Source organism: Callithrix jacchus, chromosome 16 (genome assembly GCF_049354715.1).
Source record: "Callithrix jacchus isolate 240 chromosome 16, calJac240_pri, whole genome shotgun sequence".
NCBI classification, from domain to species: Eukaryota; Metazoa; Chordata; class Mammalia; order Primates; family Cebidae; genus Callithrix; species Callithrix jacchus.
The window spans coordinates 28,149,921-28,174,988 of NC_133517.1; the positions used below are offsets into that span (position 1 = coordinate 28,149,921).

Here is a 25,068-nt window from a genome sequence, read left to right on the forward strand (position 1 = left end):
ATTTGAAATACTTTTTATATAGTCCATCTACATTTTTCATTACCTTGACTTATATTCATTCAAGAGGATCTTTGGCCTCAGATGGAGAAATAAATTTAACTTGCAGGTTGGAGAAGCCAGAGGCATGCAGAAATTGGTGTGTATCTTAAAAGAGAGGTCTAATTATAAAGACCTCTTAAATCTAATAGTTTTTCCCTTTAATATAAGCCGTTGACTGTGTGAAACATGATGCTTTACATTAAAGGTGGTGTCTTGGACGAATTGCTTGAAGCTCCATGATTTTCTGCAAAAACATTAGAGGGGAAGATAACTAAGAAGATGCCTGCTGCTGCAGATCAGAATAATAGATCAGTAAGAGGGACTATAAGAGCAGTAATGCATTAAAGAATTAGTACACAGGAGAAAAGAGTCATGAAGCAGAAGAATACATACACACAAACACATACACACACATTCTGATGTATATTATATACACATAACATAAATATAGACCCATTTTAAGTAAGTGATCCCAATAACTCCATGTATGCATTTTCTGGCCATATACATTACTTTGGTCAGCTCTCTTATGGAAAATAAACAATTGATTAACCGTTTAATATTTATTAAATTCCTACATTGTATAAGCACAGTGCTTGGTGATAGGAAGATAATAATCAAGAAGATGGCCTTTGTCCTCAAGAGCTCCCAGCATACTATGGGAAAGGTATATTGCAACGGTATGGTGAAAGTTTCATGATCCCAGAGCGGGAATATTATGGAGAGTTCTCTGAAGGAGGTGAGGTTTGAGCTGTCTCTTGTAGAGCAAGTACTAGTTAGTCAAAAGGAAACAAGAAAGGTGATGGTCTTTCTGGAACACAGTATGGAAAGGCCAGGAGCTTGGAAGGGAATGTTGTGTGCAGTCTGGGGTTGCTGGAATATAGTCATGAGGGAAAGATGAGAGGTGAAGGTGGAGAGGAGGCTGGACCTAATAGGACTAACTAGGCTTTAAAGTGCTCTTAGTACTTCATAAATAAAATTCCAAGAATGATGAGATTTTACAGGGTTTAAAGCATGTGAGTGGCAAGGTCAAATTTGTATCTCAGCAGAGCATTCTAGTAGCTATGTGGAGAATGGTTTTTAGGTGGTTAAAACCCAAGTTTCCGATCTAATTTAAGGCTGTATTAGAAGTGTAGGCCAGGGCTGGCATGGTGGCTCATGTCTGTAATCCCAGCACTTGGGGAGGCCAAGGCCAGCGGATTGCTTAAGTTTAGGAATTTCAGACCAGCCTGGGAAATATAGTGAGACCCTGTCTTTACAAAAAAAAGAAAATACAAAAATTAGCCGGGCATGGTGGTGCATGCCTATAGTCCCAGCTACTTGGAAAGCTGAGTTGGGAGGATCACGAGCCCAGGAAGCGGAAGTTGCAGTGAGCTGAGATTGTGCCACTGCACTCCAGCCTGGGTGACAGAGTGAGACTGTATCTCAAAAAAAAAAAGAGTCCAGGCAAGTGATGCTGAAGGTTTGAACCAGCATTGTGGTAATGGGAACCTTGATAACACTGGTGGAGGCCGTAAGCAATGGCTAGGAGTTATGACTGGTAAGACTTGGTGCTTATTTGGATGTGGATGGAAGGATCGGAATTTCGCAGAGATTTAGTGATGGTGACTGGGTATGACATGGAGAAAGCCATAAATCTGAGATGGAGGATGATCAGGAACTGGTTGGCACCTTGGTCAGTTTACCTTAAGATGTATGTGGTTTATCTAGATGGAGTTGGTTAGGTTGGGGTGTGGTGGCCCACCCTGTAATCCCAGTACTTTGGAAGGCCGAGGCAAGTGGATTGCTTCGAGATCAGCCTAAGCAACATGGAGAAACCCCGTCTCTACAAAAAATACAAGAATTAGCCAGGTGTGATGGCACATCCCAGCTACCTGGGAGGCTGAGATGAGCCCAGGAGATCATGGCTGCAGTGAGCTGTGATGGTGCCACTGCACTCCAGACTGGGCAACAGAGAGAGCCCCTGTCAAAAGAAAGAGTTGATCAGCACATGGATCTTTTAGGCTGCAGCTTGAGAAAGGTTTCTCGTGACATGTTTGGGAGTTGCCAGCCTGTAGGTAGATACCATTAAATATGCAACCCCTTCTGTGTTGTCTTTTCCCCCTTTCTTATATCCTAAAGCAAAGATGTGTATCTCCAAAGGTATTCAGTCATTATATTGTACGTTCAGGTTGTAACAACAGAATGATCCCATAGAACAGGAAATACTCTAGGAAAATGCAAGTAACCAAGTGATTGTTGCTTTCTTCCAGCTGTGTCAGTGGAAATGCCTGCCCCAGAGGGATATTGCTTCAGTTGATCTCATTTTTTTAAGGACCGTGGCTCTGGGGCTTTGTCCAGCTCAAAATGGCAGAAAAGGCTCCCCCTGGCTTAAACAGGAAGACTTCGAGGTCGACACTTTCTCTTCCTCCAGAGCCTGTGGACATTATCCGGAGCAAAACATGCTCCAGGAGAGTTAAAATCAACGTGGGGGGCCTCAACCACGAAGTCCTGTGGAGAACACTGGACAGACTGCCCAGGACACGCCTGGGGAAGCTTCGAGACTGCAACACACACGAGAGCCTCCTGGAAGTGTGTGATGACTATAATCTGAATGAGAATGAGTATTTCTTTGATCGGCATCCAGGAGCCTTCACTTCCATTTTAAATTTCTACCGGACAGGGAAACTCCATATGATGGAAGAAATGTGTGCACTTTCTTTTGGCCAAGAACTTGATTACTGGGGGATTGACGAGATTTACTTAGAGTCCTGCTGCCAGGCCAGATATCATCAAAAAAAAGAACAAATGAATGAAGAACTGAGGCGAGAGGCAGAGACTATGCGAGAACGAGAAGGAGAAGAGTTTGATAATACCTGCTGCCCTGATAAAAGAAAGAAACTGTGGGACTTGCTGGAGAAACCAAACTCATCAGTGGCTGCAAAGGTATGAAACTCATGATATTACTTGCTTGTGTGTGGTCAGAAAAGATGCTACCTACATTCTAGAGAGTGTAACTTTTTTTACTGTTTTGGTAACACAGAACAAAGCATGGCTCCCAGACAGTGAAAAAATCCTTTCCAAAATCCTATTTAGTCTGATATAGTCATTAATCCTGGGTAATGTCGTAAAATGCCATTACCCTTTCATAAATATTATTATCTGTAGAAAGAGGCCTGGGCAACAGAGGATGAAAGAGAGTCCTGGTTTTGCTGGCGGTGTATAGTGTTGGTGACTTGGAGGCTGAGGAGAAAGCCCTAGCTCAGACCCATCAGACACTGAGTCTTGTGGAAGACCATGGCATGGGCTCCATCTTGAACAAAGGGAAGGTACTGTCATTGGAAGGAGAGGAGGTACCTCTTAGCCTGGCTCTGTAGAGGTTCAAGGAAAGAGATGAGAGCATGGCTCCAGGTAGCTCGAAGGGCAGGCACTGCACACGTGAGGAAGGGACTGTTTTATTAAGCTGTGAAAGAAATGAGTCAACATCCAAACTGCATCCACGTACCCCACCTGGTTAGGCCTCCTTAACAGTGCATGTTTCTGACCGTTGATGAATAAGTTTTTTTTTACAATGTAGGTTATTACCATGTCTCAGAGTTCATAAAGTATTTGCTTAAAATGAAGGTAAAGTCATATTTTCCCATTGTGACTACATATATCTAAATCTCACAGTAAATCTTTTGTCACTAATTTCAGTATGTAATTCAACTGCATGATTCTGTTTGTCTAATTTTATCTAGAGCTTTCAGGGTTAGCCCAAACCAATTTCCATTCCACATATCTAGTTCTGTATTGCAGTATGAATGATAAGTAAAAATTCAAAAAAGCCATATTTAGCTACACAAGTATAGTATTGACATTTCGTGCATAATGGATGAAAATGGAGTATGGAATGGAGAAGGGAAGAGTGTGTCATCGCATGGATTCTTTTGATTATTTATCTTTTTTTCTAATACCTTCTCTCTTGTAAATAGTAATGATTTCAGAAGTTATAATAGACCATCTGAGATTCTGGACTAAATATTAAGATTCTACGTGATAATCTACAGCATGTAAATAATTAGCTAATGCAGATGATCGTAAAACTGCTTTTTTTGGTTTTGTTTCTGGTTGACTTCAAAAGGCATTTTACTTTCCAGCCAGGCCATGCACCTAAGTGAAATAAAATGATATCTGTTGTATATAACAAAGAAAGGCATATATTTTGTGGCAAATGGAAGACTTCAACTAAGTTTTTTTTTTTTTTGTAGTTTTGGGTAAGTTGCTCACTTTAATTCTACGTGTAAGAAAAAAATTAATGTGCCACATTTGTGGGCTTTGATTGAGAAAGGATACTGTTCTTTCCAATATCAAATATTTAGTTACATGCTTGAGTTACTACTAAAAATATGGAGTGAATTTTGAAAATGAATGAGACAGATTCTGGGTTTAAGTGAGTGTTGTGGGTGTTAAATGAATTCTTTCAAGCCTTTAGGCAACTAAGAAATAAATCATTGTTCCATCAAAAGTTCCAGAGAAAGTTAGTCAACTATATAAAGATAAAGCAATTAAGTCAAAGAAAATTTGAAAGGTTCCTGTGGTTTATTTGTTCATAATGACATTATTAACATATATCTAAAGTTAAGTATGGTAACAGAAAAACATTTAAGATATATGTATATTTTCCTGAAGAATTTCTCACAAGGATAGAATAAGGTCAATAACCTGATTTCCTAAACAAGGGAGTTCATTTAATCTGTAAATTTCAGAAGAAACAGCAATTTCTTAATCTCTGAGAAGGTAATTATGACCATGGCTCATTACAATAGAGCTCTATATATGCATCTGACAGATTATTTAAATTTGCTTCAAGTTATGTCTGTATGTACAGATAAGAAATCTGCCTAGAAGCTCTACCCAGCTAGACATTGGTTTTGGAAACTTTTATATATTTCTAAATGGTAAATGTGTTTCCACATTGTTAATCAAGCTAAGTTGATTCTTTGCTAAATTTTCATAAGGGATTTATGTTTGTTTATTTTCCTCTCTGCTTGAACGTTGAAATATTATTGAAATTAATTTATATTTGATTATATAGTAGTTTAGTGAAATTATTGTTCATTTGTCTGGGGTTTAGAGCCTTTTAAAAATGGCTCTGTGTGATGCCTTCTATAAGCCACTACCTTTTCCTTTGCTCTTCTCGAGTCCTATAACTTGTTTTTTTCTTTTTGGAGTAATTCTTGGTGAGGGGAGTGGTAATGCAGGTATGTGTGGTTAGTAGGTTCACAACTTAAGAACAAGTAGTAGTATCACAGCTGCAGTAGGATGATATTCTAGCTCTCATTATTCATTTTGTGGGTTCATCAGGCTCTTCCCTATGTTATGTGGCCCTTGTGTAGGAATGCTTGGAACTTCATGTTCTTCCTCACTTGCTTAGGAGGTAAGTCAGCTTTGTAGCAGAGTATCTGTGGTCCTTGCTGTTCCAATTTTTGCTTATTCAGTTTGGTAATTTAGTTGAACATATGCCCTATGTGTGCCACACACATTAAAGTAGATACTTAGACACTCCATTCTTTCCAGAATTTAAAAATATTCTTAAACTATTATCTTTAACTGGGATTTCATATCATTGAAAATATCTGTGTGTTTTTCTCTTTCTGTTTTTATATAACTTGTAAGATTTCTGTAATGAAGAAAGTGTAAAAGCTCTAAGATTATTTGCCATATCCCTAGTATGGAAGGAAAAACTTCACTCTCTCTATCATGTGTGCATAACAGGCTAAAATACTTATTCTTCGATATGAAATAAATACTCAATAATCAGTTAAGTAATAATTGTTCATCCCACGCTCTATGCCTCCCCTATGATATAAAAAAGTATTACAAGGTCCACTGACCTATCATTTTTGTCTTTGGGTGTTACCCTGACAATCACAAGTCAATTCCTATGGAACATATTCCCTGGTGTCACATAAGGAGCCACTTCTCTTACTTGGATGTTCTGGTGTTTTAATAACTGAAGAAAAGTCCAAAACAGGGTTTAACAATGTGGTATATCTGAAATATCTACATTTAACAAATTAACATTTTTGCACATATATAGAAAGCCATGAAATATCATCATACTATTCAAAATATAATGACAGGGCAATAGAAAGAGTTATTTCTTAGTTCTCTGGGATGCCATATGATTTGGTAATGGGACACATCAGCTGTATGATGGACTCTGTCTTTTTTTACTCTTGTCAGTGTATCTTGGTGTTTGTGCATGCCCTCATATAGAAATAATGTACAGTTTAAATGTGAGGTGGTTTGTGAATGCGTGGCTCAGCTGAATGGGCCCAGGGCATGGCTGGAACAACTCCCTGGGTTACCACGACAGGAATCGTTGGCTTTAGTGTGCCTTTCATAGGATTGGGCAAGGGGAAGCAAAGGGCTCAACTGCCTGCCAGTTTCCTGGGCAAAAATGGGAATTAGACTTGATCCTGTACCTCTTCCAAGCCAGGACAATTTAGTCAGTCTCTGGACTGGAAACATTTTTCTCTATTTTCCTTGGCCTCTTCCCAGAGAAACTGCAGTAGCTATTTCCCTGTAAATATTGCATATAGTGACTTAAGTCCAAGAGGTGTTTAAAAGCATTTTTGGGAAATGGGTCTTGTGGCAAGCAGTATTCTCAGCCTTTGGGATGAAACAACAATCAGGAAGTAGCACAGCCCACCTGAGATCTGAAAGAAGCGAGATTCATCAGTACCACACAGGACCCTCACTTTGGATGTCTTAAGAAGGTCAGGAACAAAGGAAATCAGCTGGGTTTCCGGCAAATCCAGCTATCTGGGCTCAAGGCTGAGTCCTCTGAGGGAAGCTTCACTCTAAGAGCATAAGTAGATGTGTGTAGGGGGCAGGGCCAGACAACAGGCTGATCTCAGATGTCAGGTCAGGAAGTTAGAATGTAAGCAGCCCTTATTGGATAAGAACAGCAGGAGGCAAAATCTGTGGAAACACATTTCTATTCATCTGAACCAAACAGCAAGAGTACCCAGCAGCTTTTTCAGGACAGCATACAGATCAAGTGGGGGCATGGTTTAGGATCTGCTTCCCACTCCATAGGCACCACTTCCTCCCTCCCTTTCCCCCTCTCCTCTTTCCCCTCTTCCTTCTCTCTCTCTCTCTCTCTCTCTCACACACACACACACACACACACACACACACACACACCCCTACCTTGTGCCCCCTCAGGAACTGGCTTTATTTTAGCTTAATAAAAAGGGGAGAGGGGATGCTTGACTAGAGAAACGTTTTTCTACTTTTTTTCATCAATAGCCCCCTAAGGAGAAAAATTAAGTTAAAAGGAAAAGTAGAGTTCAGAGAGCCACAAATGTTGGTACTATGTAAGTTTTTAAATTCCTCCTCAGTTGCACCAGTTTTCTCCCCCTAAAATTGCATGGGATGGAGGGAAGGAGACGACTGCGTTTCCTGCCTGCATCTTACTCCCTGTACACACCCACGTGTCCGTTGTTGGCATGGTGCAGCACAGCACCTGAAGGGCCAGGAGACCTTAGCCATCCTTGGATCATGTCGGGAGCTGGTGGTGGCAGATGGGCAGTCTGTGCTTGGAAATTCAGCTCTCCACAGAGCTAGGGGTCCAAGTAATGAGTTTCTTAGATGCTGGTGCCTGTTCGGTTGCCCTGTTGATAGCTCCTTCAGAACTAGCTCCATATTCCAACCAACTTAAAGGGTAGGCCTTTCAAGCTACGAAATAGTAAAAAAGCAAGCAATCAATCAAAACAAAATAAAAACTCCTGTGTACTTATCAAGAAAGAAAGAACACATAACATTCTTATTATATTTATAGTATATGGATCAGTTATTCTAATGCTTTGAATGAAAAATGACGGAAGGCCTTGCAACAGAACCACAAATGATTTTCTTTCAGTTCAAGAACAGAATTTTCACATGTTGTGCTTTTAAGTAGATCCAGCCAAGGGAACAACTTGGGCTGTGTAACACTCTTTGTTTAGCTTTCTGATGACCATCTTAGTGATAAGAAAATATTACAAAGGCATTGAAACCACAATTGAACCAAAAACATGAAGTGATGCAGTGTGAACAACACAGTAACCCCCCTGCATTGAGGCATCTCTGTGTACTGTGCAGTACTCTATTCTTATCTGCAGTGGGCTAATTAGCATGCCAGTCACACTGTTTCTGTGTTGGTGGCTTACCATTTTCCTTTCTTCCCCTTTGCTCTCTGCAGCCCATATGTACAGATTAAGCTGTTTGTATTCTTCCAATAAATAACATAGCATAAGAGTTCAGAGATGTTAACAGGAAATGATAGAGTTTAAAAGAACTTGGCCAATCTGCAGAGGTTTAGCTTGAGGATATGCTTTTTCCTTTCTTAAAACGTATCATCCATAAAGACTAACAGTTCATAAACCTGAAAGAAATATGGCATAAGAAAATAAAACAGATAAGACAGATAACAACATTGGGTTTTGGTTTAAATGTCTCAAATATTCTGTTTTTTAGCTGCAGCGATTCTATTTCTAGATCCATGCTTCTCTGCTTTCCCAGAAAGGCTGCCCTGAAAACTCCCCACTCTGTTCAGTTGGCCATGTTTGATTATGGGAGAGAAGGCCAAGAAAAGAGGAGGAAGTCATAAAAAAGCTCACATCCCCATGTCCCATGGTGACCTAGGGTACCGTAGCTTCTGGTTTTATGGAGATAGCCCTGGTTAATGCCTTTTGTCCCAGTCTAATTATTAATAGCATCTCTTTTTACTCTTCAAAGTGTCCCAGTTTGCACAATGAACTATGTCGTCACCTTGCAAGTGAATATTTTTGAAAAAGTAAATTACCCAAGAATCATGCCCTATTTGGTTCCTCTTTGCTTCTTGGTGGCATCTGAAGAGGGCCAGTCTTAATTTCCAAGCAGGTTTTCCATCACTTTAGAAAAATCATTAGTTTTTGTTATATTAAAAGACATCAGATTCTTTTCAAGCTTTACTTTTTAAACCTCAGTAAATACAGTGATTATCATTTTCAAAGATAAAAAATGAGTTCTCCTATATTAGTGTTATCACAAAATGGAATACATTGGCAGTATTTAAATATTCTGGCTTTGAAATTTTATATACACTGCTTTGGTTATTAGCAGATTTGTTTTCTTTATTTCAAGTAGAGAGTTTGTGAAGTAAATGATCTACTTTTTAAAGCATAAGTCTTATGAAGGAAGGTTGCAATATTTAATACTCTCCACTTTGGAAGACTCTAGAAGGGTTCAAATAACATTTTTGATTAAGTGTTCTTATCTGAGCTTTCTCTACCATTAAAAGGAAGAAGAAAAACACTTTCCAAATGCTAAGAGTTTATAAGAAAATTTCCATGAGGCATATGCCTTGATTTCAGGTAGCCACCCCATATTGTTTACTTTTAAGCATTTATGTTCACTAGTAGAACTTCAGTCTGAAAGTTCATCTAATAAGTGCATGAAATTACTTTTTTCCTCAAGGAGACGGTTGGTCATTTTCTTATCCATGTTTATTTATATTGTTGCTACTTAGCTTTCCCCCCAGCATGTTAGAGAGAGTCTTATAAGGATTGATACATTGATATATATGGTATATATTGGTATACTGATTGCCATACTATTGATTAGCATTGTGATTGTGATATGGTATAGATACAGCAGTTAGTTACACTGGGACTAAACATGAGAAGATGCTATTTTGAATGCCACTGATATTTTCCTTTTTCTTAGCCACTTTTAAATTTTATAGAAATATTTGGCATATAATATGAAATGAAATAATCTTTTCCCAGAGAAGCTATAAGATTGTTTGTTAAGGAATGTTGAATTAGTATTATTGAACATTACATATTACATATAAAATATTAAATGTTTTATTGGATGCTAAATATTGCATAAATTGAATCATGAAAACTAAAAAGCTTTGGCTACCTCATTAATTTTTAATTCCTCTACACTTCTAGTTTGTTCCACAAAAGAGGCTGTCCACTAGAAATACATACACCAATTATTCAAAAAAAATTAAAAAAGAATTTAAAGCAAAAAATAGAACTGGAAGAAACATATTTTAAATCATGACAGTAACTCTACATAATATTTTGATTTTCCACGAAATGTTTCAAATTATTTAACAAGTGAAATCTTAATTTTTTTAAAGAGTTTGAAATTCATAAAGAAAATATGTTCATAATTTTAAAAACTTACCTTTCTGGCTGTACCTAACATTGATAACTGACCCTGAGTAAGAGCCATTCCTAACTGAGAGACTCTGTCTGTATGCCCATTTGAATTGATGGTTTGAATAAAGTAAGATGTTTTTCTTTATCTTAATTAACAAAGTTGATTTGAAAAGAATTGTGACCAAAACAGCTTCTATAGGAAAAAACAAAACAGCTGCTAAAGTACAATTCATGACATAACCATAAATTACAGTAGTTATTTTTGTTTTGACCATTGACTTTGCATTGGTGGTTTGATTCTATTTGAGAACAACCTCAGAGTTCCATGGCATTCAGTAATCTGTAATGCTCTGAGGTATAAATCTGCATTATGTATAATGTGAGCTTGGTGTGTAGGAGCTAGTGACTTTGAGAGTGAATGAGCTTAGCTGGTCACCCAATGCTGTCCACTTTTACCCAATTTGTTTCTTTCTCCTCACTAGTTATTTGCACTAACTCTCATTAAATGTTACAATATTTGTAAGGGAGATTATGTGGCATAGTAGAGATTTATAAAGCTCTCAGGACACATCCTTATTAAAAATATTCTATCTAGAGATTCTAAGAGGGGGTAGAAGCTTTTTAAGATAGCAGTAAGCTTGGGACTTATTTTTGCCCAGTAACAGCCCTTGTGGTCATTAAAATCCTTTCTCCCTCTGCAGCAAGACAGTGAAAGATGAAGGTGACCCCACACCATACCAGCAAGCCATTCCATATAGTAGTGGGCATTGGAGGCAAGCTGCACTTTACTGTATCTATCAGCAACATCCAGTTCTTAACCTCCTTTCCCAGTGTCTCCTGGACTGTAGTAGATTATCACTTTAGAGTTTATAAGCAGAATGTTGAAGGACTTGAAGAGACTGAGACTTCCCTGAAATTGCTATGTCAGGCTTAACACAAACATAATGAAGCTAAAATAAAACAGCTACTTATGGATGAGTGGGGAACAGAGACATGTAGTAACTGGCAAAGAGACAGGAAATAGAAAAACGGAAGAGGAAGACATTTGCTTTCATCTCTCTAAAGCTTTTCCAGGAGACACTAGGAACTAACATCAGAACTATACCAGACTTTGCACCTATATAGTATTTATTTTTGGCTGCATATATATCTAGGTTTAAGTTAACTCCTTAACTAGTGTATAAAATGAATGTATTTTCCCACGTAAATCATCTCCTTTAATGTCTTTACAAAGTTTTAAGTAAAGAAATTCCTCTGGATATTACTAAGGACAGGTACCTGAACCCAACTGATGTTTGTCGTCAAGTTTCTGCGTCTAGGGTGGCTGAAGCTGGTAGCAGCAGCCCTTACTGAGTGGTACCCAGACACACTAGTCTGGTGTGTGTGTGTGTGTGTGTGTGTGTGTGTGTGTGAGAGAGAGAGAGAGAGAGAGAGAGAGAGAGAGAGAGAGAGAGAGAGAGAGATGTTACTTATATATACTCCATTAGAATGTGTTCTATTATGAAGAAGCCACCTGCAGAGAAAGCAATGAACTTCAGCATGTATTTGGTAATTTAGAGAAGATGCAACTTTGTCATCCAAATAAGACAGTCAGCTCATTCAGAATACACAATTTTGTGATAACCTGATAGGGCATGAAAATCCATAGGAAGTGCTCTAATGGTCCAAGAATAGAGGGAAGAAATATTTTTATTAGTCTCCGAAGATTTTGTTTCAGGATGCTAGAGGTCATTGCCACCCTAGATTTCATGCTTTAACTTATCTCTCACGGAGTCACTCGTGATGCAAACACAAGTGTTGAATGCCACTTTAAATAACTACTTCAAGCCTACCCCACAGCAGTGCCAAGGACAGCCAAGTCAGCCTAGGGCAGCTCCACATGGGTTTGCTGGGTTGCAGCATCCGTCACTGTAACCAACCTCAGGATATTTGCACAGGAGAGGAAGAACCCTAGCCTTCAAGTCATAGTTTTAGCTTTAATCAATATACTATCTAGAGCTCAGTTTGGAATATTGAAGGGCAGTTGTCCTATCGGGTGTCATCTAAGTTATCAACCAAATGGATTCTTCAAATATAGATTTTTTTTTAAACACTCAAATTTTAGTTTATTCTTAGAATTGCATTTGTCTCTGGCAACATTTTGTATAGGACATCTAATTTGCACATTCATGTCAGAGCATGTGGTTTTATTCAGAATTCGGTTGAATTAAAACATAAATCAATGCCGCTATCTAGGAAGAACAGCAACAGATTCACGCTGCAATAAATTAGGTGTATTTCATTAATACAATGGAAATTTTCTTTCACTTTGGGAAGCTAGCAGAGGCCCTACCACCTATCCTACAGATGGAATGAACTATGTGTGCAGTGAACATATGAAATAGTAGGCCAGAGTCTAGGATAACATGAATTTGTCATTTTGTATTTGCTATGTAAAAAAGCTAACACATTTTATATTTCTTAAGAGAATTCTGCAAGTGTGAAAATTACTGTGTTCTATAAGTAAAGTAATTGCATTATGAGTAATATTAAAATTCAAAGCAAAAAATCTGTTTTAAGTGCTGGCCTTTATTTTTCAGACTCTAGCTCATGAGCCATTATAAATATTTTAAATTACATGGAATATTTACAATGTGCTAGTCACACACACCTTTTAAAAATAGTTTTATATAGAGAGTAGCCTGAGGAAACTTAAGGCAGTAAACTGTTTTGATAGGCAGATTTTAACAATACATCAAGTGTAATTATGAGCTTAAAGAAGTAAATATAATTAAAAAAAATTGTTTTGGGTACTGTGTTTACCTGTCTTGGTTATTTGGCAAATGCCAAAACTTTGATGAGCTTTTCTCCCCTCTTGGACTTTGATGCATACATTTAAAAATAAGTGAGCCGAAAGACCAGATGGCAGGTGTTTGCTGTTTATCTGACCTGGCTATGGTTAGGTGGTGCAATGGTGTACTTTCTATGCAGAAGAGTTTCTCTAAGGCACCATATTGCCACCACTGGGAATTTGGAAAATATCCAGATGCCATTTTCATTGTAGCACAGCCCAAGTAAGGAAATGTCTTTCTTACTTCCTTCAGTCCTATTTTCTTTCCACCAGAGGAGGCTGTGCTAATATCTACATACTTGCATCTCAGCTCCTGCCCACTGCGTGCTCTGCTCACAGCCCCACTGAGCCCCTCAAGAGGCTCCTCACCTAGGACTGTTTGGGTTATACTTTACTGAACAACCATTGATTTTCTATTGAAGTTCTTTGGTTCCAATCAGGCTTCACATTTATTTTTCATCTGGTTGTAAATCTTTTCATGAGTCGATATCCACTTAAATATTAACAAAAATGGATACTGTGAGAGTTCCAGTTGAAGCAGCTAGTGCACCCTCCAAGTGGATTTCATTTGGACTTTATCCTATAGAGGAGGTATGTGTTTTTCTTTAGCCTAAAGCATCAGAGGCTGAAACAAGGTAGACTTTTCTCTCATCAACTCTTTAAAATCAACATCTTAATAATACTTTTCCTCTCCCTTCGAGAGAAGCCAATTCTTCACCCAACCTCTGCCCTCCCTTAATCCACGAACTCAGGCTGGGCAAGTTAAGCTGGTTTTATTTTCTACTTTCTCATAATAGCGTCACTATCCCCAGAGCCTTCTGTTTTGAGCAGAAATTTAACTCTGGGGAAAGAGACTGTTAATTGATACCTGATTCAGTAACAGATGCTTTTCACAAGGCTGTATTAGCTTCTGTTTTCAAAGTCCTCTGTGAGGTATGGATACAACTTCCTACTGTCATCAGAATGTTCTTGCAATCCTTACTCTATCTTCTTATTCTGAGACCAGTTTTTTTCTAACAATACCGCTTCCTTCACAACTGGGGAAAAAAAGAAACTTGTTCCCTGCAGTCCAGGGTCATGAAGTGAAAGGCACATTCTCACATCCCCTCAGTAATTAATATGACTTTCTCGAAACAGCAGGAGGGGAGAAATTTATATTTACTTTGAGTGTCTCCTATGTTCCATACACTGAGCTTAGGGGTTTTTGGTGTTGACTCTATAGCTTTTTTGGTAAAGGGCCAGAGAGTTACTATTTTCTGCTTCCTGGGCCATAAGGTTTCTGTTGGAACTACTCAGCTGTGCTGTTGTGGTGAGAAAGCAACCACAGGTACTGGGGAAACCAATGGAAGTAGCTGGGTTCCTATAAAGCTTGACAGCATGTGGATTTGGCCCATGTGCCATAGTTTGCCAACCACTACTTTATATTAATCCTATGAGAACACGTCATTAATTGTATTACAGAGATTAGAGACTTGAAACCCAAAAATATCAAATGTGTGTTGAGTGTCCCACACTACTGCCGTATTGACATTCATACTCAGTCTGGCCACAGCCTGGCTTTCCCACAGTTGGATTTCTAGTTGTATTTTTCATTCCTTTCCCATCATTGTCCAGTGTTCTCATCACTTCTGGATATTTACTGACGGCTTTGGTTTATCACTTAAAATCACCTTATACCATGCGCTCTTGCTATACCACAGGACAATAGTGAATCTTAAATTCCACCCTAGATGTTTCACATTTTGAACTCTGCTAGCATGTGGATAAAACTAGTCTGTCTTTGGGATCTTGAGTCTTATTTACAACCATGGAGCCCTCTTCTATTTCCCACAAAATCTATACTTTGTCCCTGTTACAAGCTCTTTTAGCTTTACTTACCCTACTCCTTTTCTACTGAGTTAGGGCTACTGGATACACTGCCATGATCTAGAACTTGATCATCTCCTGCTTGGACTATTACTTTAACTCATGAACTGGACGTTCTCATTTCATTCCCCACTTCCCCCCTCAATTCTAATCCGTTCTCCACTTAGCCAGCAGAATTAAAATATGTCTTTCTCATGGGCCACTCCTGAATTAAAAACTGCAGTGATTCCCCACTGCCTGTAGTCTAGTCCAGACTTGTTAGCATTGCATTTAGGATCCCTCACAACCCTCCTGTATAACCACATGCTTTACCACTTCTCAAACACAGTGCCGCAGCTGTTGCAGACTACCAACCATTCCTGAAGACAGGGCTCTGGTCTAGACAGGCTGTTTGTTGAATTCAAAAAAGAGTATTTCCACATGGCTATATCCATCCAGAGGGGACATCATTTTTTCTAGTTTGAACCAATGTGCCTCATATACCAACTGCAGCTACGCCTACACGCACCTGGCACAGTCACACCCCTGTGGCCACCACTGCTTCCTTCTCTGTCTTTCCTTGTGTCTCAGCTCCTGTGCCACTCTCCTGTGAGGTCTGCCTGACTCTGTTTCACCTAAGTGTTCCCCTAGTTCTCTCTTCATCTTTGTAATCTCTTGATTTTGACTGTTCTATGTTCAATCCTCAGCTAGTTTGCAGAACTTGAAGAATCAGATCATGTTTCTTATCTTCAGTTACTGATACCTAGCACAGCTTCTGACACATAAAGAACACTCACCACCTGCCTCCAAATGGCACAAAAGGGCAGGAATAACAGCAAGAGTAAATGTTTCACAGTATTCCTATTTCTCTGTGAAGACTAAATAGCATAGATGGAGGTTGGATATCTGATTCTAGCGATTAGACCTGAGTAATGTTGGGTTTGTTTTCAACAGTTTAAGAAAGCCGGATGACTTCATGGTTTTAAATGGTTGTACATTTTTCATATAGGCTGAGAACCACAGATGTGGGTTTTTCATTTTTACATTGTATAAACTCTTCATCTAAAATAGCAGTGTAGGCTGCTCTGTATGCCACAGGGTTTATGCAAAGAAAGGAATTCGGTGCTGCTGACAGGCAGGCTTTCAGATGCTTGGCTCTGCTTTGCTAAGGTTGCTCATTTGGTTATCTGAACTGTAGGTTCTGGGAACTCTTGTCATAGGTAAAATGTAGCCTTTGTGTGAATGGCAGAGGAGAACTTGATCTGACCCCCAGGGTTTAGGCAGCCCTACTGCCACTGATGGCAGATGGGTAGATCATTTATTTACATTCAACCATCCACCCTTTACAGGACCTGGACCCCAAGTGTGGTTTATGAAGCAGGTTCAAGTGCACTGGTTACCAACTCGTCTGAGTTCAATGAGACAGAACACCCCCACACATAAGTTACGTGAAGCAGATTTATTACTTACAGATAGACAGCAATGGACAATAGAAACCTAGAAGTCAGGGCTAGCTGCGTCCCTGCAGACTCAGGAAAGCTGCCCAGGGCAGATGGAGTCTTATGTGCATGGGCCCTACTTGCATTGCCCAAAGGACCCCAGAAGACATCCTGTTCTGGGCTTTAAGGAACTAAAGCATTGAAAGGCATCCCATTTCTACAATAGACTAGACTAGAGTCCTGGCTGTTCTGGTCAGTCCCTCCCTGTCTCAGATGTTGCACTTCCAGTACATTCTACAGTTATTCTAGATAACTACTTAAATCAAGATAGACCGCCAAGATAATGTATGTTTGTGAGGATTTGAAGATAGTCTGAAAAATAATGAGTTCTTTTTAAAACTTGCATGATTTTAGAGATAAGATCTTGCTCTTTTGCTCAGGCTGCAGTACAGTGGTGCCATCATAGCTCACCATAACCTCAAATTCCAGGGCTCAAGCAATCCTCCGGCCTCAGCCTCCTGAGTAAGTGGGACTATAGATGTGCACCACCTCATCCAACTAATTTTTAGATATTTATTTTTTGTAGAGATGAGGTCTTGTGATGTTGCCAGCCTGGTCTCAAATTTCTGGCCTCAAGTGAGCCTCCCCGCTAGGCTTCCTAAAGTGCTTGGATTTACAGGCATGAGCCACCATGCCCAGCTTTGAAAAAAATAAATTCTTAGTGGTGTAATGTGAAAAGGAAGAATCAGGAATCCTTATTTTTTACTACAAAAGGTAAAAGAATAGTAATGATATCAGCTTATGGGAACTGACTTTTATTGTAATCCAAAAAAAGATATTTTCTGGAAACTTCTAGGTTCAGAATTTAAATAAATATTAGGCATTCATTTTTATCTCAAAAATGCTTGTGATCATCATGCTGCTTGGTCATAAAAAATGTTCAAATTTTATTCTGGCATTTCAGACCTTACTGATGGGACTCTCTAATTTAGGTTTTCAGAAATGGCTTCAGTTACTCCCGTTTAAATTCTGACTTGTTTCAATTTAATAATTCACCAAATTACTGTTTGAAGAGTTAGTTTGTACATTAGAAATCTTTAAGCCTTATATACATCTTCTAATAATTTTAATGAGATAGTTGCTAAGAATAAAATTGTTTTCACTTGTTTAAACCTTTGATATGCTGTTTTGATTTTTAGAAGATTGTATTGTAATTTAATTCTTTCAAAATTCTGCTGCAAAGAGCAAAAAAAACCTGTCACAGTATTTTCAGTTCTGCTGTTAATTATCCGTGCACTGATCAGGGGAAAGCAATCTTTGAAGAGATTGCAAGATTTTATAGGAAATGAAATTGATCAATAAAAAATGAGCAGAAAATGTTCTTTGTACTAGCATAGATTTGAGTAAACTTTTATTTGGTGTAGTATTTAGAATTTCAGAGGAGGGATCTCATATGCAAATTTGATCAGATAGAGAAAGCTTTGTGAATGAGAGGAATAAAAATATCAAGTAGCAGGAATAGAAAAATGGCTAGAGAAGAGGGAGAAAGTGCAAACAAAGGCAAAAGGAAAGGCAGGAAAGTGTCCAGTGCATGCATGGTACTGTAGGGAGACTGTCGGTGGTAGGAATCAGGCCAAAGGGCCAGGATGGGCCATGTACCGCCCTGGTTTGAGGCCCATCTGAGAGTCTGCATCCACACAGAAGGGTGTAGGTGGGTGAGGTTTGGCCTTGTAGGTGTCAGCTGCTGGTAGGAAGCGGCTAGGTAGGTAGGCACACAGGTGAGGGGCACAGGCTCAGGGGTAAGACAAACTTAGAATGGAGGCTCATTTGCCACTTAACCACCTTGGTGACCTTGCTAAGCCTCAGATTCTCAGCTGAATAGTGAAGAGGGCATTGATATGTACGGAACACAGTGATTGTGAGGATTAAATGGTCTAGTTAGCTGAATCCCTGGTGCACATGCTCAGCTAGCATGTATTATGTTACCCTTTTTACTGATACTAACTTGTTCTGAACCATTACAAGGAGGGATTTTTTTCCATAAATATTTAGTATTCTTTTGTTGCAATTTGAGTAATCTTAATTTGTGAAGGACAACATCTGCTTATAGATAACAAACTATTTTTATCTTATTTAGAACTAAACCTTTTAAAGGCAGTTAATTAATGTTTATTGACTTGTTCAAATTGTCGTGAATATGATACTTTAGATAATGGATTCTGAAATACAAATTAAAATTTAAATCTTAAAGAGGAATTTTTTTGAAAATATGGAAAATAGATCCTGCTAATAATAAAAAAAAAAACGAAAATAAAAAAGAATGAACTGACCTTCCAAAGTTTGCTTACATTAGGGCATATGTATTTAAATGTTCCAGTCTGATGGGTGCTGTCATATTAATCATCAAAAATAACATAACTACCTGGAAATTGAGTAGGTATAAATAGTTCTATTCTTGTTCACAAACAGTGTCTTTTCTTTGAGAGAGGGAAGTGATCAGACTATCACTTTGCACTTTCCGGTAGGGCCGATTGGCTCATATTTCTTATGCAAGTATTTGTTAGTAGTGTATGAAATTGAACACAGATCATTGATCTAAAGCCCTGTCATTATGATGTATTAACAGTAATGTGTTTGATTGCAAATAATTATTTGGCTCAGGAAGAAGTGGATTCAATGTAAACATAGTCTCATCTATAAAATTTGTCCATTCTTGCTGAACTGCGAGAAGTCTTGAATTTATTAAAAAATCCTACAATAACTAGGGAGTGATTAGAATGCCATTATTTGTGGAAAATAACTAGTTTTTAATTACTAGTTTTTCACAAAGAACCATATTTTCTGAATGCAAGATTGAAGTGGCACAGCATTTGTTTTCTGATGTGTAAATTTAAATAAAAATTCTCTCACAATCAAAATTTCAGGTGTTGTATTTAGATTAGCATTTGGTAAATTATCTTCTTAATTAAGAATAAGGATAGGGAGTGCCTGGGGGCTGGTAGTTCATTTAATACCACTTCTTATTTTCCCAAATTATTTAAAGCAGTACAGATATGTATAACGTGCCTTAGAAAGCAGATGCTACTATTATCTCCACTTTATAGATTATGAAACTAAGGACAAGGAGGTTAATTCATTTGCCCGTAGTCACCCAGAGAACACGTTGTGGATTGTGGATAGAGAGATAGAAAGATAAACTAGATAAAAAGACAGACTAGGTAGATAGATAGGTGAAAGGAAAATATAGGTAGCAAAATAAAGAGAAAACTGGGAAGACTGGCATATAAAAAATTCATAACACAAGTGCCTATTATAGCTGGTGGGGGAGGATACAGACCGAGTGATTTTTAGTGCTAAAGCAAACAGGAAAACATCAATAAAAAGAACAAAATTCTATGTAATCTGTACTTCTCAGGCAGGGCACATGGACCTTCTGTTACTAGGTTCCTTTCTTAGTAGGTTCCTCCCACTAAGAGGAGGTGTTTATGGTCAGCTCTTTGGGATGATCATCCATTTATTGAACAAATATTCACTGAGTACCTGGTGCTGTTCTAGATCTCAGAGAGTTCCAGCCTTGAACAGAACAAACAGACAAAACTACTACCACCACCACCACCACCACTGAATTTCCATTCTTGAGGGAGGAGATAGGTAACACACAAAATAGATGAATACATACATAACAATAAAAAACAGGTCAATAATACGGGGTAGAATAAGGCAAGAAACACAGTCAGGGAGTGCCTGGACTGGTAGTTTCATTTCAAATAGGTTTCCCAGGGAAAGCTTCACTGAAAAATGTTTGCTTTTGAGCCAACTACTGAATGGTTTTCCACCTGGGGAGATTCTGTCCTTCAGGCACACTGGTAATACAGGAGACTTTAATTTTCAGCTCTGGGGGAGAGGGTGCTAGGAGGCCAGGGCTGGTGCTGAACCTCCCACAGTGCACAGGACAGCCCACTAGGACAAAAATGTGTCTACTCAAAAATGTCAGTCATGCCACTACTGAGAAGCCCTGGTCTATTGCAAGTAGCAGTGGAGTGATCCTGGGGAAGAATAGTAGGGCCTCAGCTCAGAGACATCAAAGGAGTCTAGAATCTGTGGGGCCGTGTAGCCTTTTAGCAGGGCTTTTGCCTTTTTTCCCTGAAAAATAGCAAGAAGCCTAGGTGAGTACTGGGCAGTAGTGTTCTGGCTCACGTGGCACCAGGCTCCCCCCAGCTCCTGCATTGAAAATAGACTTTCGCGGGGTGGGAGAAAGATGAACCTGGAGACTAATGTAATAGTTCTGCAGAGACTGAATCCATTAAATGGTACAACTATATAGAATGAGTACATTTATTTATTGAATAAAAAATCATCTAGAATATTGAGATTTCATGTCTTTCATCTTAAAACTGGGGTTTATGGATACATTGTCCTAGATACCCATGTTTTTTAAATTATAAGGGAAAATGCTATCTTTCACAGTTTAAGTTTCAACAGTTACAGCAATAGAATATATCTAAAAACAAACAAAACCAAAAAACAAAAACCACCTCTTTCTTAAGTTAAACCAGTTTAAGAATGCCAGTGGTGGTAGGTTTGTTTTCAGCAATTCTTGTAATTAATTATCCTTGTTTGTTGCTGTCTAAAAAAAAAAGGAAAGAACATTTAGAGAAAAGTAAAACCAGGCACAGACAGATCTAGATACCTTTATTAAGGGACATTTAAAGAGTATTTTCTTAAATGTCAATCAAAGACAACATATAGACACAGGCACAAACAGGCAAACCAGACAAAGATAAATATGAGGGAGCCCATGAAACCAGGGAAAGCTAAAGTCTAGGAAATGCCCTGGACCTTATTTGACTCTGGAGCCTGGGAGTGAGGCTTAGAGGTGACAGTCCTAATGGCCTTTTCTCACCTCTGCTCCTCAGCGCTGTTCCATTTAAATGAAAGATGCAGTCCTTTTGGGTTTTGTTTATGTAACAGAAAACAACTATTTAAAAATTGTTTTACCTTTTACTACTTCCCTAACTATAAATAGCAGTCATGATTTATAGGATTTATAGTCATGATTTATAGTCAAGATTTAAAATGTAGACCAGGATTCAACCAATGATAACATAAACCACTCTCACCTGCCCCATGCCTTTGCAGGCACATGGACTATGTAGCAGGAAAACCACAGCAAATATCTTTATAATCGTCATTTAGTGAGCAAGTAAAATATTGTTGCTATCAAATGAAAAAGGCATGATCTTACACATTTTTAATGGTTAAAATCATGGAAAAACCCTTTGGTCTTTGCTTGATGGTTATTTGCTCTTGACAAAAACTACCATCTGGAGCCCAGATTTGGAGTTGTTAAAGAAAAAAAATCAGAAACCTTTTGCTCCTTTCTCTTTCCCCATCGCTCCCATCTCTCTTGGCTCTCTAGTCTCGATTACCACAGAGAGGTTGAAGTGGTTTGGATGAGGCCCCTGGAGCCTCACCTTACTAAACATGACTCTGGAACTCTGCCAGGGATATACCTACCTCTGGTACCATAGGCTACTCATCTCTAAGGTAGGGTGGTCATAGTTTCTGTCCCATGGGGTCTTGCTGAGGATTGAATGGTTCAATAGATGTGACATGACTTAGGATAATACCTGGCAAATATGGTTTTTTTGTTGTTATTTCTTTCCGTGGCCAAGTGGTGGAGTGTAGGCAAGAGATGCAGTAAGCTTTGTACACAATTCCCACCAACACAGAGGAATTGCAAGGCATTCCCTAGGAATTCCTCATAATATATAAGTTGATACAATTTTCTTTTAAGAAACTCTCATGCATTTATTTATTTCTTCTTAACTGCGTTTTCTGTGAATATGTTTATTTCCGCAGTTGGAGCTTAAACCCCTTGAGGGCTTGTTTTATTTTCTTGTTTTATCTTTTCTCTCTCTCTGATGCTCAAATTAATGTTAGAGTGTGGTGCAAAGCATTAAGCACATGATCAATAAATGCTCAGTTTTTCAATATTTTCTTTATTTCTTTTCTAAGAGACAGGGTCTCTCTAAGTACTCAGTCTGGTCTTGAATTCCTGGCCTCAAGTGATCCTCATGCTTCAGCCTCTCAAATGTTGGGATTACAGGCATGAGACATGATGCCCAGCAGATGTTTCCCTTTGAAGATAGAAGTTACATCAATGTTGGAAAATAGAGAAAAACCTAAGTTTTTACATATGAGTGATTATGACAAAATATGATTGTTTTGTACTAGATATCTGTTGGTGTTTTTCTGAGCAGGTTTGGAACATACCTTATTTCAGCCAAATAATGGCAACTGACATTTATTGAATTTGTCATTTGACATTTTTAAAATCTATATTTTCAAAAGAAAAAGGAAACTGACAGTTTGAAAGGCAGTAAGTTTGAAACATTTAAAAGGGTATGGTATTTCTGTCTAGTCAGATTGCTTCTAAAAATTAATTGCTATTTCTTATGTTCTCTCTTACTCTAAGTAGACTCTTATTAACCCACTAGCATTCCTAAAAAGAAATTACATAGTGATGTTTCTCCAGGTGGAGGAGAAAAAGTATCCACACTGCCAGATACCTTAGGCTTACCAGAATGAATTCCTACAGCATTTCCATTCCCTATCTCTTACTAGAACAAAAAACTTTTATAAATTAGCCACTTGGAAATCTGTGAGGCTGGTTACCAGTGTCAAACCCATTGCTATCTGTCAGCCCTACTTTGAATGACTGTCTTTGAGGAATGAAAAGCTTCCATTTGTAGCCAATTTTTAAGGTTGAGGTTTCAGAGTTCCAGGTGGTAGTTAAATTAGAATTTCTCTATTGTATACAGAAGGTCTAAGATGATTGGATTAGTTCACAAAAAAGACAACAGAATTTATAAACTGAAATCATTTTTGAAACAAATGCGTTAAATGTTTTGTAATTCCTGCACTTAGTCACAGAGGGGGGAAGAAAACCTCTTAATAAAAAAGAACTAAGGAAATTGAAAAGCCTGATAGCCTGATAGGGCAGAAGGATGCGACGTCTGGAAAACAGACAAGCATTAATTGTCTACTATAATGCTTTTTATGTTATCTTATTGCAGCTGCACAATAATCCTCTGAGTTGGATGCTCTCATTCTTACTTTTGAGGATGAAAAACTAAAGCTCAGTGAGATTAAGTAACAAAACCAGGGGCGTTTTCAACTTCAAATTCTTTTTTGTTTTGTGGTTAATTCTTTTTTTTTAATTTTTTTAATTGCATTTTAGGTTTTGGGGTCAACTTCCAATTCTGCTTAGAGTAATTCCATCGGCCATGATGTCCAGACACTATAAATAAGCCTTGAAAAGCGAAGGTAAACTAGTCAACAATCCAACCACATCACATTTTTTAAAAGCTGCCTCCAGTCCTAGGACTTAGGTCACTTCCAGGGTCATTTATTTAATTTCCTAGTCATCAGGAAGTAAACTCTAAAGAATGAGTAACATATGATCCTCTCAAAGGTTGCTAGGTATTCTCAAACCTGGTGTTGGCCTCTTTTAATTTTGTATTAAAATTATTGAAATACGACCTATGGACAGCGAAGATGAAACTTAGATATTCTGTTTGACCTTGTGCTACAGTGCACTGCTCTCAAGAAACCATTTTTTCCTGGAATTTACTCAGTATGTATAGACTAGATGGTACAGAAATAATAAATCCTGATTTTGTAACCTTGATGAAACAGTTCATCAAAGCATTGCTGCTTCAGCACCTTGTTTTTGTTTTGCCTGGCTTTTCACACTAAATGACAATCCACTTGTCAGCCTGTCTGCTGAAAGCTTCTTGAAGACAGAGAGTGTAGCTCAGCTCATGATTTTCAGCTCCTCGCACAGTGACAGCATGGTAGGTTCTCTGTGGATGGTGGCTCAGTGAAAGAAGCAGTGAATGACTTGTTCCATCTAAATATACTTTTGTAGCCTTAGTCCAAATATTGAAAATATAGGGCCAGCCACAGTGGCTCACACCTTTAATCCCAGCACTTTGGGAAGCCACAGCAGGAGAATCAATCATTTGAGCCAAGGAGTTTGAGAGCAGCCTGGACAACATGGTGAAATGTGGGCTCTACAAAAAAACACAAAAATTAGCTGGGTATGGTGGCCTGGGCCTGTAGTTCCAGCTACTCAGGAGACTGAGGTGGGAGGATCACTTGAGCTGGGGAGGTTGAGGCTGCAGTGAGTCATCATGATCACACCACTGTACTCCAGCCTGGGCCACGGAGCTAGACCCTGTCTCAATGTGGGGCGGGGGACAGGAAAGAAAAGAAAATATAAACTCTATAACAGGATGAAACTTTAAGTCACTTTTTATTTGTTAAAGTTATTACATCCAGATTACATGAAGAAAAATAGGATTAAATATTTCTTTGTAATTGGGCATGTGTCCATGAGCTGGAGCCAGAGTTAACTTTATAAAGTGATTCATTGAATATCTGAAAGAGAATGGATTTTTCAATGTTCATTTGCTTTCAAGATAAAAGGGTTAATCTTATGCTCCTTGTGCACTGTTTTTGTGGAACACATATACGGAAAAGCCATTCTCCTGATTTTTGGACTGGAACAGAACTGGCTCTGGAACATGGTCACATCTCTTAAATCTGTAAGTTCTGTCTTCCTCATGTTTACAGTGGTGCATTTTTAGAGTTTTTTATTATTATTTTCTAAGTTTTTTTTCCAGTCTGAGGTTTCTGAGTCTCTCTGGAGAGTGAGTTTCTTCACCTTAAGAGAGACTCTTCC

At 38.5% G+C, this 25,068-nt stretch overlaps 1 protein-coding gene across 2 annotated transcripts in view; it reads left to right on the plus strand.

The window, feature by feature from the left end:
• KCNB2 (potassium voltage-gated channel subfamily B member 2) overlaps positions 1–25,068 on the plus strand; it is a 403,291-nt gene that overhangs the window by 26,772 nt on the left and 351,451 nt on the right. For both annotated transcript variants that reach the window (XM_078352632.1, XM_035277164.3), the window contains one exon: positions 2,292–2,964. In XM_078352632.1, the coding sequence (XP_078208758.1) occupies positions 2,386–2,964 (579 nt within the window). In that variant the 5' untranslated portion in view covers positions 2,292–2,385. The remainder of the gene's footprint in view (positions 1–2,291; positions 2,965–25,068) is intronic.